At 47.9% G+C, this 14,901-nt stretch overlaps 1 protein-coding gene across 1 annotated transcript in view; it reads left to right on the plus strand.

The window, feature by feature from the left end:
- Positions 1–13,319: 13,319 nt before the first annotated feature.
- RIMS4 (regulating synaptic membrane exocytosis 4) overlaps positions 13,320–14,901 on the plus strand; it is a 61,205-nt gene continuing 59,623 nt past the window's right edge. Inside the window, exon 1 of the mRNA XM_049817393.1 lies at positions 13,320–13,633. Coding sequence (XP_049673350.1) covers positions 13,537–13,633 — 97 coding nt within the window. The 5' untranslated portion in view covers positions 13,320–13,536. The remainder of the gene's footprint in view (positions 13,634–14,901) is intronic.

A 14,901-nucleotide genomic window follows, 5' to 3' on the forward strand; every position in this document is an offset into this window, starting at 1 on the left:
GCCCTGGCTTGGCTCGGGCAAACTCTGGTGGGACTGAGTCAGGCTTTTGGCACATTCGGCTGCTGCTGGCGGGGCTGGGCACTAGGTGAGAAGAGCTGGGCTTGGGACTGGCTGCAAGACCCTGCGTGGGTGCTCCCAGCTTCACTCCAGCACTGAGCCCCAGCACTACAGGCACCCAAATACCCCCAGGGTGAGGCCACCTCTGTGGCCCTGCTCAGATGATTTCTTCTGTTTTCCCTGTGTCCAAACAGAATGGTCTCTACAGGAGGAATTTGCCAGCTTGATTTGCAGTTTAGATAATTCCCTTAGAAAAATCCTTGGGCCATAACCCTCTTAGGAGGGCCAAATATTTTCTCTCTGAGATTTGGCAAGGCTGCTGCTCTGTCGATGCAGGTGTGAAACTGCTAAACTTCCTAAGACAGCTAGGTGTCCAACCCTAAATTGATAGGAGCAGCAACCCCAAGCCCCAAATCCATCTGTGAGGAGCTCCCATTTCATTTGGGTGTTTCTGAGAACTGGAGCCCAAATTCCTCTCCATTCCTTGACAACATGGACGAACCACTTGGGAACCAGGTTTTCATGCAAATGAATTAGTGGAGGAAACAGAGCCATTACAAAAACAAGTAGAATCTCACTGAGGAAGCTTTGCAGCATGAGCCCAGCTCAGTGCAAAAGCCAGAATAAAGCAAGTAAGTGACAGGATGGATTCATCTGTAATTTGGTTAGAGCTGGGGTGGGAAATCTGCAGAAGGTCACAGTGACACTAAACAAGTGTCTTGTATTAAACCCAGCTCAAGTTTTCATGTCTCAGTAAAAGAGCTGGAGCATCTATAACTAGTAGCAGGTTATTTTTGGCATCCCAACCTATTTTGTAGCTCCCAGGAGGACAAAATGGCTTCTCTTTGACTTTGCAAAGCCTGGATTTCTTTTTGTGTCTGCAGGATGCTGGGATCTGCATTTAAATTCTTCTGCCACTGCCTGTCTTAACAAAAACTCACAGGTCCAAGCAATTACTGTTCTTGCTTGCTTTGCACAGAGCAAAGAGCCTGCAACCTAGATGAGGCTGCTGTTCAAAATAACAATGCAAAAGGATGTCACAGCCCTAAAAAGCCTAAATTCTCAGCAGACGCAGCAGTCTGAGGGGTCACTCTGTTATTGCCTTCTTACAGGTCACTGGGCCACAGGCATTTGCTTGAAGTCAATTGGAAAGTCAGCACCAGAAGCTCGTACAAGAGCCAGGCCATCAGTGGCTTCTATGGGCCCATCATCAAACTGGTTTCCATGACTCTCCCTCTTCCTTAGCATGTCCCTTCCTGAGCCCCGGATGCACTCACACCATGTTCCCACACTTCCTAAGGCTGTTTGTCAGATGGGTGCCAGATCTCCAGTTCTGCAACGCACCGCACGACATCTGGTCTGCCTTCCCTCCTGCTTCTCCCAAATAGAGATAGCCGGAAAAAAATTTAAGCCAGCATACACAGACCCATCAAAATCAAAGTACTTCACAAAATTGACTGCATTTCGATGGAATTTTGTTTTGAAGTTAAACAAACAAACAAAAAGATCTGGCAGCATCAAAACATCTTGTTTCAGCGTTTTCAGGAGAAAGAAAATCTTCCTGTTCTATTCTGAAAAGGCTTTTCACTGCTGAGATTGTTTCAGAAAATAGCTAAATCAAGCAGAAAGCAAATTAAAAAATCAAAGTCTTTTGGAGATGGTTCCAGTTTCCAGATTTTTCTCTGACTGGCAGCCAAGGGGGGCAGTTCCTCTCCAGGCATCCCACATGGTACACTGCGGGTACAGCCCTGCTCACCTCTGGTTCCCTGTGTGTGCATGGGGGGCACAGCAGAAGAGCAGGGAGGTGACCCAGGGCTAGCTAAAACCTGGGAAAACCAGGCAAAATCAGGGAAACCCTGCTATCTGTGAGGAGATGCTCCTCCTCTCATCAAGGACCAACTTCCAGAATAAAGTTGTGCACTGAAGAGGGACAAAGAGGACTCGTGATGTGACAAGAGCAGATAACTTAGAGGTGTTCAGAGAACCCCTGCCTCTGTCTCCTGCATGAGGAAGAACCGGGCAGGTTCTTCCAGCACATCAATGCACATAACACCCACAGCATGTACCCGGGAAGAGGAGTTCCCCCGCACTGCCCATGCCAGGGCCCCATCCCAACAAGGTGGGGACAACAGAGCTGAGTGCTGCAGCACCCTGTGGTTCCCTCAGCACCTGGGTGATGGGAGCAAACTCCACGGGGCCGGGGTAAAGCTTGCAGAGTGCACAGATTTCTGCTGCAAAGTCCATTATAGGGGAGTTTTCAGGGAACTCAGGGCTCTGTGCTTAAGCCTGGTCTTCCATTACCCAAACATCTCCTCTCTTCATATGTCAATATTTCACATTCCCTTCAAACACTTGGAGGTGTAAGCACACTCTAACTCTCGCTGGCGTTATGGAAAGTGGCCTTGTTAGGGAGTAGAACCCCTGGCACAGGGGAGCTGGGCAGATGCCTGCAAAGCCAGCAGCTGGGGACTGAGACAAGTGTGTATGGGGGGAGAACCTCCTCCAGAGTCCGTCCACGGCTCCAGCATTGAGTATATTTTGCCTTGAAACGAAAAAATAAGCAACTGCTCCAATAAGTCATCTGCCTCAGGGCAGCAATGCATCTGCTGGAGAAAGAGCTCTTCTGTGCTCAAGCTAAAACTGGAGCAGGCAGTGGTGCAGGGGTGTTGCATGAGAACCAGAGCACAGTCAATCCACCAGCCCTGGGAAACACGAGTGTTCCTGGGACTGAGTGGCATGGAGTACATCTCTGTCAGTGTGGACACATACGATCATGACACATACAAGTTTAATTAGGCACTTTGTTCATGAAAAAATTAAAGTGGATTCAAGTTACTGGATCCCCACAGTGAGCTGGTACAAATGCTGAGGAGCATGTCACCAGTCCACTAAGACCTTGGGCAGACACTGCTGGATAAACAAAATTCTTCCCTCCTTTTGTGATGTGAATTTTAGACAGGCAGGAGGGAGAGAAACAAACATGATGTTTACAAAACTAAAAAACCCTCTAAACCTGAACCTCCAGGATGGGGATTGTACTGTCCACCCAGTCCACAAGGGATCCAAAGAAATGCTGGTACAATACATGCTGATGCATAACCAGTGGTGAATACCTCCTTCCCATATTTCTACATCCCTCACAATTTTATTGAAATAAACTAAAAGCAATTCTTGGACCTTGTAAGACAAGGTAGTTATCTCTACAGCCAGCCAGCAGCTGATTTATTGACCTCTAAGATGCATTCAAACCATATTTTCTTTCGTATGACAAGTATCCCATTTTATTAAAACAGTTTTTCAGCAGTCCTGAATCACTGCTGCAACTCCATTTTGTCAAAAGCAAACTGAAGATGTTTTCCACTAGAGTCAAGGAAATTGAACGCAGTACCTTTGTGAAATGGGGAATATCAAGCCTTTATGGTAAGAATTGAAGTTAAAAAAGGGCAGATTTTCTGGCAATAATGATAAACACCTTAATAGTTGAACTTGAAAGTGAGGGTGTCTTTTTGGCAGCAAAAGTAAAAAAACACGGTAAACTGTTTTTACAGTATTTCCACTGAGTATTTGAATGAGTGGGCCTAATATTTTGAAGATTGGAAGCAATTTGGATGAACTTGAAGAATTCTCCTTGGCAAAAAGTGTGAAAGCCAGTCTGAATTGCATCAGGAATGTTGACACTGATGCCCTCAAAAAGATTGACAAAGGTGAATGATTTGATGAGTTTGCAAATGTAAAAAAAAAAAAAAAGTTGAAATCAAATGTGAGGAGGGGAATAAAAATAAGACTGGTGAGATAAGAAATGGAGTGATATATTCAAGTAGTTGGTGTGAAATATAGTCTTCATAAAAATATGAAAACATTATCTAGGTCTTTACTGGTACTACCAGAACCAATGTATCTTCATAGAAAGATGATAAGAAATATAATAGCTCTGAAACTATTAAAGCAATCAATGTAAAATATATTTCCAAGATATGCTTGTAGTGAATTTTATCATATGCTTCTTTAATTTCAAACTTTCAGAAGATACACATTCTTCCCAAAATAAAATCCCTTACATTTCCTCCTATAGTTTTCCATACTTAGAGAATTAAGGGAGGAATTATAACACTTGAAAGAGCAGTCTGTTGAGGGCATATATAGATAAGGCATTTTGAAAGGTAGAGCACAGTATTTTTGCATTTAGGATGGGTTATGTCAGAAGACAGAAAAGAGTTGTGAAGCTAAATGTGAGCTTGCTGGTGAAGACTATGGAAGGTTACTGAGATCTCTGTTTATTTTCAAGTTTATGCAATGTTTTAGAATATTATGATAAAACCTGTGTTATCACTTGGTTGATCATAACTGGTCTTGCCTTCATTTTGTAGTTACACAGTTTGAGTCACAGCTTCAAATTATTTGTCTTGTATAGTCTTCTATAAACAATCTGTTAGGGGCTTCTTATGTAACATTACTCCTCTCAAGTTCAGCAAAAAATGCTGCATCGTGAAATATGTGCATAATGTATAACAAATTTAGCCCCTTTGGTAACTGCAGACAAGTGAATCTTCCTTTCATTTTGGAACATGGTTATCGCAGCCTAGAGGAAGAGGGAGGGAAAAGGCAAGGCAAAACAAGAAAAAGGGTAAAAGCAGCCTTTGTGGCAGTACCATAAAAATACAAACACGCTTTACTAAACTGTTGCTGGCTTTTGGGATGAAGAAAAAGCATTTTTCCCTTTCTCCATTGGCTTCTAGTGTCTTGCCCCACACTGTGGGACACAAAAGCCCTTTTTGTCCGAGACCAGCCTCAGCACAGGTGCAGGCACAAGATGGCAACGCCCTTGAAGTATCCTCAAGTGCTTGCAGTGATTTCTGCCTCCAAGATGCAGTTTTGCTGTAGCTGCTATATTGCATCACCTCTCATTCTATAAATCTGTCAATGTCTATCCAAGCCAGGAGCAAATCCATTTGCTACAACGTTTACAAGTACTAAAGCCCATCTGTAGGAAGCCACGCACAGGATTATTTCTGTCCTCTTCTTATTACAGACTCAGCAGACTCATTTAAAAAAGATATTTCACAAACCTGTTGCCTCCCAGGCTGAGAGAGTGTGTGCAAACCAGATGGTGGTCCGAAAGCCACTGACTTCGGCAGCGTTGATGACCCCAATGTGCCACTCCTGCGGAGGGAGCAGAAATGCTGAGGTGAGGCATGCTGCAGTGAGGAACATTTCGTCCACGTGATTATATGTTCTGGCAACTAAAGGACCCAAATCCTAACATTATATCTAAACTAAATTACCATTCACTGAGCTGCTGAAGAGGTATCTCCTTTAAGGGAGGATTTATGCCACAGACTGCAGCAAAACCCAAACAAAATCAGCCCTCAGTTAGCTCGAGTGCCAGCAGCATGCCAATTGCTGCATCACAGAGCTCACATGTCCTTTTTTGCTGGGTTTCTTGGTCTCCCGCTGGGAGGCTGACCTCCCCAAGCCCTGTAAAGCTGGCTTGCTGCCTTGGGGCTGCCCAGGGCATGGGGTGGTCCCCGCTGTGGGATGCTTCCCGGGGGTGGCCGAGAGCTGTTCTGTACTGAGGGCTGCTGAACTCCAGCACGTGGGGGCAGCTCACAAATGCATCCTTAGCTAAAAAGCTAGATTCACATTTTCAAACTCAGAAGCTAATATTGGAGAGATGAGATGTCTATCTTCTGTATTCCCTCCAGGAAAAGGTCTAGTCGCATAGGTAGCAGAATCTCCTAGTCTTGGCACTGAATATTGACGTTACAACAGTATTTAAACATTTACTCTCCTTTCACACACACAAACATAAGCTTGTGTGTGCGCACAGGGGAATCAGGTGGAGACACAGTCCTTTTAATGTCAGCGAGAGAAGTAAGCCTGAATCTTTCTAAGCATGGCCTGGGATGGGTGCCATACTATTGCTATGTAATTTGGCTGGATAGTCCTGAGCCATCTTAATTCTCCAGCCATTATTACTTTGCTCGGTTATCATTCATGCATTTCTATATGCTAGTTTGCTTGGAGTAAAGAGGTTGGAAATTTACAGCTAGAGTGGATGAGTCTATATTTTTGGAATTGAAGCTAAATTACCTACCAGTTGAAGCATTATTGTGTTTTACAATAATTGCTGATTAAAATTCAAATGCACTAAATTCCACCTGTCATTCCCAGCATCGCCGCCACTTGTGACAATGCCAATGCCATGAGCGGGTATGAATGAAAGGACTGAAGGAAGTGGTTTGTCTACACAAATCCATGCTTTCATTCTGCCACAAACTGCTAACCCCCCTCTCCCAGACCCTTGGGATATTTTCCACAAAATGTCTGATCTACAGGATGCTTTGTAGGATGAAGACACAGTGGTTCAGGTTTTCAAAAGCAGCCTCTTCATTTTCACACCCATGCATGACAGATACCCACTTGCCTGAGCTGCAGCCCTCTATCATTCTCTGGCCAGTCAACCTGCTGCTTTAACATACAGATGCTTACAACTGATCGAGTTTCCAGGTGGGCTTTTCTCTTATGAAGCTTTTTAGAGGAGCTAGATGGGCTGTTCATCTACATGAGCTCCTGCTTAGTGTCTCATTTTTGCTCCTGGCCATAGGATGTGCCCCAAGTCCATGTCTCTAGCTCTCTTGAAATTGCCTGTGGCTGTAAATCTTCTTTTCACTGGTTAAACTCCCCAGTTCTTTCCTTCTCCTCTTGTGCCTCCTCCAGTTCAGCATTTCTGGCCTCCTTCTTGCTTTTGCTCTTCCATCTTCTTTTTCCAAGGTCTCTCAAGCTTTTCCTCACTGTGCCTAGCATTTCCCAGCCTGGAGAGCTGGGGAATAGCATCACCCCTGGGGAGGTGGTGGTGTGTTTATGATAAATCAGGGAAGTGGATAAGCAAGTACCTGCTCTTAACAGCATTTTCTACATGCAGGTGTTTCCTCTTCCCTCTTGCTCGTGGCTGAATATTGCAACAGACAACATGTGTCTGCAAATTACTGCTACCCTGCACTTCATAAGTCTGGGTCCACATTTTAGTCATCAGAAAAGAATCAGCCTGATTTAACATGCATTTAACCATCCTGGCTGTCTGAACTGAAAAAACCCCAACCAAAACCACAACATTTGGGAAGGCACAGTGAAGCAGAAGATGGTCTGCTGAGTTATACCCCACGGCAGTGCCCAACCCATTCCCACACTCCTGCTCCCAGGGGTTGGAAGCCATTGAGTGGGCTGAACCCATCCAGATTTAGTAGATGCCAACAGTAAAAACAGAGTGCAGCATGTGCTATGAAGCCTCGAGTTCTCTTAACTCTCGGGAAAAGGCTGGCTAGACAAATGTGAGAAGAAGCAGGGCTAGCAAGGGACCCATGGCTGACGGCTCAGCATCTCATTACTCATCCTGTAGCCTCTGTCTCACTAGTGGTTTAGCACCTTTGTGGGCTTGTTTTTGATAGCTAAAGAGAGAGACAGAGATGTGACTCTAAGACAACAGGATATTAGGAGAGAAGGGTGGAAGAACAGCAAGACTGAAAACAAATCTGCTTCTAGATGGGGTTTGGGGTTTAAATAAGTCCAGTGTATTTTGAACTACACTGTGCACACAGCGTAGTCTTCTGGCTAGCTCTTTAGGGCAGCACTTGCTATGCCATGGCAGGGTATGTATGTGGTTGAGCTATCAACAAACCGAAGCACTTCTGGCTTACCTGGTTCCCAACCAGCAAAGGATGCTGTAAAAGCCTGTCTGGCTTACGATGTAATTTTGCTAATGTTAGAATATTGCTTGTATTAGTGAAAAGCAGAAGGTAGACTTGAGATTAAGGCAGGAAATCTGCATTCAATTCCTAGCTCCAACAGAGGCTTTCCTTATATGGTCTTGGGCAAGCCAAATAACACTCCCATGCTTCGTACCCTGAACGTGCATAAGAAAAATTATACTGCCTTCTGTTCTTTGTCTTGACTACTTAGACAGTGAGCACTTGGGGAAAAGAAAAGCTTTCACTCTGTGTTTATACTGTGCCTGGTTCTTCAGGGTATCAGTCAACACAAATAACAAGAAATAACAAGTAAATTAAAATGCTTATTGTTATACAAACATACAACAACCAAGCCCAGTGGAAATGTGGTACTTGGTGTAGTTGGACACGTGAGTCAGTATCTCTCAGCATCATCCCATATTGATGCAATGCCACAAGACCGGAGGTGGCAATGCCAGGCCACTCTGCAGTGTTTATTCACTGTTTACGTGTATCCTTGCTCAGCCCATCTCACCTCTTGCCCTCCAGCCTGTCCAGAAAGACCAAGAGGAACTCAGATTAGGTAAGGGAATCAGTTAGAGCCCTGGAAAGCAGGGATGATCAGTCTTGCATTTGCTTTTGGAAGCTGGAGAACATCGTGTACTACCTGTTAGGAACTGTCAGGCTCCAGCATCAGATTCGCCCTGAGGAAGGAAGGGGTAGTATGATACAAGGAGGAGCTCAACTCTCCTTACCCTTAGGGATGCTGTATTTACTCTGAGTAGATTTATGCACGAAATGTGTTCTCACTAGCAGGGTTTGTTTCTCTGCTGCATTTGAGCTCCCAGCACGTGGACTCTTTTTTGAGCAAGCAGCGGGCAGACAGGGCAGAGAGAGGAACATACACAAACCAGGGAGTTTGGTTTTACTTCCAAACAGGCACAGAACCATAGGGGAGTACGAGAGAGAGGGCAGCATATCCTCTCACTCTAGTATATAAAAACTGACTTCCTAGGCTGACCCAGATACCTAAGACTCAAGGCAAAAATATAAGCTATGTGACTAGTGGGAAGAGAAAGAGCCAACAGGAAAAATCCATCAGAGCTTTCCATGGTTCAATCAGTCAGAGCCTGCTTCACTGGGGAAACAATCAATTAACCACTTCCACTAGAGCAGCCACAGACGTGCTGTTCTGGAGTTAGTAAATCTTTGAGTTTATTTGTTCTTGGCTGCACTCTCAGCTTATTTACAACACCACAGGAATCTTCCTCCTTGCTTATCCTCACTTGTCTAAGTTTCTCCCAAGGATCTTTCTGTCCATGATGATCAGTGAAGAACACCTATGGACTAGCAGTTTCCAGCTTCACTGCAAATCCTTATTTCCCTTAAACAGGCAGCCAAAACAAACTGTTTCGTCCAGGCATCTGGAGGGCATTACGCCTTTAACTGTCCATCTGATTTCCAGCTGTCAATACATTTTGTCTCACTTTAAGGCAGATGGTTTTGGTTTAGGAAGTTTTGGCCCAACCAGTAATCAGAGCCTTGCAGTACACAAATTATGCTGGTCCCTGCCCTGAGGAGCAAAATGTAGCAGGCAAATGAGAGGCAGATGACACCAAAGCCAAGGGACGATGCTGAGAGCACTCAGTCCAAGCCCATCTGTAGCAGAAGGGTGCAGGAAAGGACTCGAGCATGGCTGGTCCCACAGGTATGGTAAAGAAGGAAGTGTGAGGCAGCTTGGAAAACAAGTGCACAAAAGGAGCATTGAGAAGATGTGACCAAGTGGTGCTGAGAAGCTGCGCAGATGCAAGGGGTTCGAACTGCACCTGCAGAAGGACAGAAAGCCAGCAGATGGATGGAGACTGGAGAAAGGTGCACAACAGTGATGTGGATGATGTTGATGGTCTTTCTCAGCACCTCATAAGTAGATCTCAAAGCACTCAAAGCAGAAGGGTCTTCAGCCCCTGTGCACTGATGAAGAAAGCAAAGGACAGAGAAGAGCGTTGGGGATAGAGATCAGCTATCCAAACCACAGGCCTGTGCTGCCCATTAGGCACTGGTGCCTCTGCCATCACTATGCTTTCAAGATGCAATGAAACAAGAGGCATTTAAATGACTACAGCATACGGTTGAGATTAAATTTCTATTCCCCATTTAAATTTTTCCTCGCATGCTTTAAATGAATAGAAAGCAGCTCTCAGCACTTCTAGGTAGCTCCTGTGTCTGGGAACCTGGAAGCAGATTTTGATTCACAGATGCCTTTTGCTCCTCCAATCAAATGTGCTGCCAGGACTGGTAGACAGGAGCTGTCTTAACAGCTTTAATGCACTTGGATTTGTCCCTATAGCTGCTGCTAATGCCTTGATTGGTGCTATTGAAATCTCTTCTTAAACATATGGTAATACATTCCTCACTGATGTCCCTGCCTTTCAAAACTCAAACCTGGAGTCATCATTGTCTGTAATAAGTTCATTCTGTTCCTTCTGCTTTACTGCTTGCCCAGCCTAGCTTTGATGATGGAATTCATGTAACTCACTAACTCCAGAGCAAAATTTGATTAGTTTTTTAATGAAAAAATGTATTTTGAATTGGGAAGCCCTACAAACTCAGCTTGGCATCTGATATTCAAATGACCTCTGCTATTCTGGATGTAGTACCAGTAATGAAGACTCTAGATGTCAGGGCTGGGAGTTCACTAATAGGCCTTAATTGCCCTGATGAGCCTCATCTGGGGCTTGCATTCACCCTCTCTGCCAGGAGCTCCATTTAACCTCCAACTCTGGGGGGCTTCAGTTCTTGCCTGGGCCATGTTGTAGGTGAGCCTGTCATGTATCTGTTCCTGAATGGGTGTTTGGTTTTTCTTGGCTGACCCTGGAGGTGGTGTGTTGGTAGGACCCATTGCCATCACCACTCTGCTCTGCCTCCTGTGGCGTGGGACTGTGCCTGGTTGCTGGGGTTGTTCCTGCCCTGTGCTGGGTCTGCTCCTGGCTCCCCTTTCCTGGGAGCAGCCTTGCTTTTGCTGCTTCCTGACACTGGCAGCCACAAATACACTACAGCTCTGGTAGGGTCTCCAGTAGATGGAAACTCTTAATGGATTGACTTATTAACTGTTTAAGAGAAGAGTACAGGTAATATTATGGGCTATAATTCTTATGTTGCTTACTGTGCATGGAAATAAAAACAAAAGCAGTATTTTAAAGTATGAGGCCTCTAGCTCTATTACAGCTTAGAAGCTGAAGTGGGGCTGAGCCAAGTGCTGGGAATGACTGACCCCAGGATGCCCAGTCTGGTCATCATCTGGTTGCCTGCAGCTGGGCTCTAGCACTGGAGGAAGAAAATACTTTTTCACTTCAGGCGGCTGTTCCACAGCACTCAGTGTATACTTGGTTTAGCCATGCTTTTCCTTATGGAGATGTTGGGCTCTAATCTGTATTTTTGGAATAGCACAAACAGGCCTGTTGCTTTGTGTTCAGTGGGATGGTGTTTGGTTATTGTGATGGGTAGACAGACCAAGTGCATGAGGAACATCTTCCTTTGTGACCTGAGGGGACAGCATCCTTGCTGGGAAGACAAATCTGCTGTCAGAAAACATGCTCTGTCTCATCCAATCCCAGGTTTTGTTGCACTGAATAAACGAGGATATGCTGGGTTTCCTTCCCCAAAGTGGGAATGGGTGATACTGTGATGTCTATGCCATAGACAGCACCTGCGGACAGCTGGTACTTTTGAGCCAGTAATTCTACATAAGGCTTGTCAGAAAAGAAATGCAAGAAGCTAGCCTTTGGAAAGGATCTAAAATTCACTCTCTTCATGGAGCACCCCAAGTTCCCACTAGCACCTATCCAGTGGTGTGCTGCAGAACTGGTTTAAATGCTGAGCCAGAACAGGCAGCAGTCTTCCAATTCAATTTAATCCTCCAATCGACCACCAAGGAAAACCTCTTGGTCTATATGCTTTCTGCCTGGGAGCTTGTATACTTCCAAATGAGCTGTGTGGTGTGGTCAACATGCTGGAGGGAAGGGATGCCATCCAGAGGGACCTTGACAGGCTTGAGAGGTGGGCCCATGTGAACCTCATGAAGTTCAACAAGGCCAAATGCAAGTTCCTGCACATGGGTCGGGGCAATCCCAAGCACAAATACAGGCTGGGTGATGAGTGGATTGAGAGCAGCCTTCAGGAGAAGGACTTGGGGGCAATTAGTGGATGAAGAACTTAATATGAGCCAGCAATGTGTGCTCCCAGCCCAGAAAGCCAACCATATCCTGGGCAGCATCAAAAGAAGCATGACCAGCAGGTTGAGGGAGGTGATTGTCCCCCTCTACTCTGCTCTTGTGAGACCCCACCTGCAGTACTGTGTCCAGCTCTGGGACCCCCAACATAGGAAGGACATGGACCTGTTGGAGTGAGTCCAGAGGAGGCACATCAAGATGATCAAAGGGCTGGAGCACCTCTCCTAGGAAGACGGGCTGAGAGAGTTGGGGTTGTTTTGCCTGGAGAAGAGAAGGCTCTGGGGAGACCTCATAGCAGCCTGCCAGTACCTAAAGGGGGCCTACCAGAAAGGCGGAGAGAGACTTTTTACAAGGGCATGTATCAATAGGACAAGGGGTAATGGCTTTACACTGAAAGAGGGTAGGTTTAGATGAGATGTAAAGAAGAAGTTCTTCACTGTGAGGGTGGTGAGGCTGTGGATGCCCCATCCCTGGCAGTGTTTGAGGCCAGGTTGGATGGGGCTTTGAGCAGCCTGGTCTAGTGAAGGTGTCCCTGCCCATGGCAGGGGGCTTGGAACTGGATGATCTTTAAGGTCCCTTCCAACCCAACCTACTCTATGAAACAAGTGGCTTTTGGTTTGGGGGTTGGGTGGGGTTTTTTGTGCCAGAAGAGAGACAGCTGGGAGAAGACTGTTCTGCTGGTGGGTGGTGATGACAATGACCTTTGGGATGGGGGTGGAGGAAAGGGGAGAAAGTTTAATGCATGGAATTAAGTTGCTATCATGACCTGGCTAGGAACTGTCTTCTCTGGGAGACAGGTGGCCTTCTGATACGGGCAGTGGCTGGAACATCCCTTTGGGAGGGATACATCTCCCCATTGCTGTCGGCCTGCAGGCTCCCCGGGTGTCTGAGGACCCCCCCACCCCATGTCTGCCTCAGAGGACCAGCTGTCCCCCGAGATGGCCGTTTGTGGGGCTGGGGAGCCAGACAGCTCCTTAAATTACACCGGTGTCATTTATCTCCCCCTCCCCCTTTTGAAGAAACCTCCATAAAGTCTCAAGATTATTTGGGGGGGACACACACACAGGACCAGGGGGCGATGCGAGGAGCCGCCGGGCCCCGTGCAGGGCGGGGGAAGGCCTGTCCCGCTTCCCCGGGGCCTCCTCCCCTTCCACGGCCCCCGTCAGGAAGATGGCGGCGGGGGCGACGAGCCCCCGACCACCCCTCCGCCGCCGGGCCCCGCCGCGGCCCGTTCCTCCCTCCCCTCCGGGCGGCGATTGGCGGCGGCGCTGCCGGGCGTGAGGCGGGGCGGCGGGGCGGGGCGGGCCGGCCCCAGAGCGGCGGGCGGCAGCAGGTGGCTGCGCTCCGCTCCGTGCCGCGCCGCTCCGCGCTCCCGCCTCGCCTCGCCTCGCCGCCTCAGCGCGGCCCCCGCCGCAGCCAAGACGCCGCGGGCCGTGCTCCGAGTGAAGAATGGGGCGGCGAAGCTGGCCAAGCCGCCGGCGGCGGCGGGCGAGGCCCCCGGCGGCGCCCCCGGACCCGGGCTCTTCATGGAGCGGTCGCAGAGCCGCCTCAGCCTCTCCGCCTCCTTCGAGGCCCTGGCCATCTACTTCCCCTGCATGAACAGCTTCGACGAGGAGGACGCGGGTACGGGGCGGGGGGGCTGCAGGCGGGCCGGCGGGTCTCGGTCGCGAGTGGGGTGGAGGGCTGGGGGTGTGCGTGGGGTGGGGAGGGCGCCCAAAGCGGGGGGGTGGAGGGCGGGGGGCAGAGTGTGGGGCCGGTTTCCTCTGTGTGTGTGTGTCCACCCACGGGTGCCGTGGGAGTGTGGGGGGGCGGCGCAGGCTCGGGCGGTGTGGCGGGTGTGGGGAGGAGAAGGGGGGGTTTGCAGCCTGCCGGCGCTAGCCCTGACCCTGCCGTGGGTTTGGGGTGTAAGGGGTCCCCCGGTGGGTTTTCTGTGTGGGGTTTGTGTGCAGCAAGGGTGGCCAGGGCTGGGGTGCTGAAGGGTTTGTGCAGGGAAGCGTGTGCCTGCGGAGATTAAAAGAGAGAATTTATTCATGACGGTGAAATCGTCTAATCGATAGGAAAACCGGGGTATTTGCAAATGGAGCAGCATACGCTCCAGTCCTCCTCCTGCGCCCAGCGGTGTAAGGTGGTGAAGGGCAGCGCTTGGGGAGAAGGCATCCGTTCTGCTGGGCGTTGTGTCCGGTCTGCCACTGATTTATACACGATGAACTCTCAGGCTAATTATTCTGAGGAGTCGTTAGCACAATACACCATGCTGCTTTCGGAGAGGGGAATAAAAGGGCTTCTGTTTAAATGAGGGCAAATTAGATCACAAAACATGGACAAAACCTCTTCAGAATGGATGAGGTGATTTTTGCCTGCTTCATAAAGACCTTTCTGGCCTCAAAGAGTTGGCAGTGGTCATAAAATAAGACCAAGCTTCAAAAAGAGGCCCGCTGGTAAGGAAAAGTAGGAAAGAAATTGGGTTGAATGGGAAAGGAAGGACGCTGGGTGCTGGAGAAGGTGCTGGGAGTAGAGGGCAGCACAGCAGCTGCATGGGTAGGGAGAACGTAGGAGGGAGTGGATGGAGAGCAGTGTATAAGCGCTTTGTCCGTTCCCGGCGGCTCACTTACAAATGAGGGGTGTTTTTCACAGTACACGCTGTACCAGAGACTGAACTTAAAAGTGAACCTTCTGACTGGTAAATAATGAAAGTTAACTAAGGTGTATTTTAACACTGACTGTCATGGTTGCATCCCTCAAAATGCCGGCATGCTCCTTTGTCTAGCAGCTCATCCCAAGATGTGCAGATGCCAGCAGGAATGCATGGGCAAATCAGCCTGCTAGCTGCTACACCTGTAATGTTGTTGTTTTTAAAGGAACTGACGTAAGAATAAATTCATCATCTCTGT

This window comes from Accipiter gentilis, chromosome 14 (assembly GCF_929443795.1).
Source record: "Accipiter gentilis chromosome 14, bAccGen1.1, whole genome shotgun sequence".
NCBI lineage: Eukaryota > Metazoa > Chordata > Aves > Accipitriformes > Accipitridae > Astur > Astur gentilis.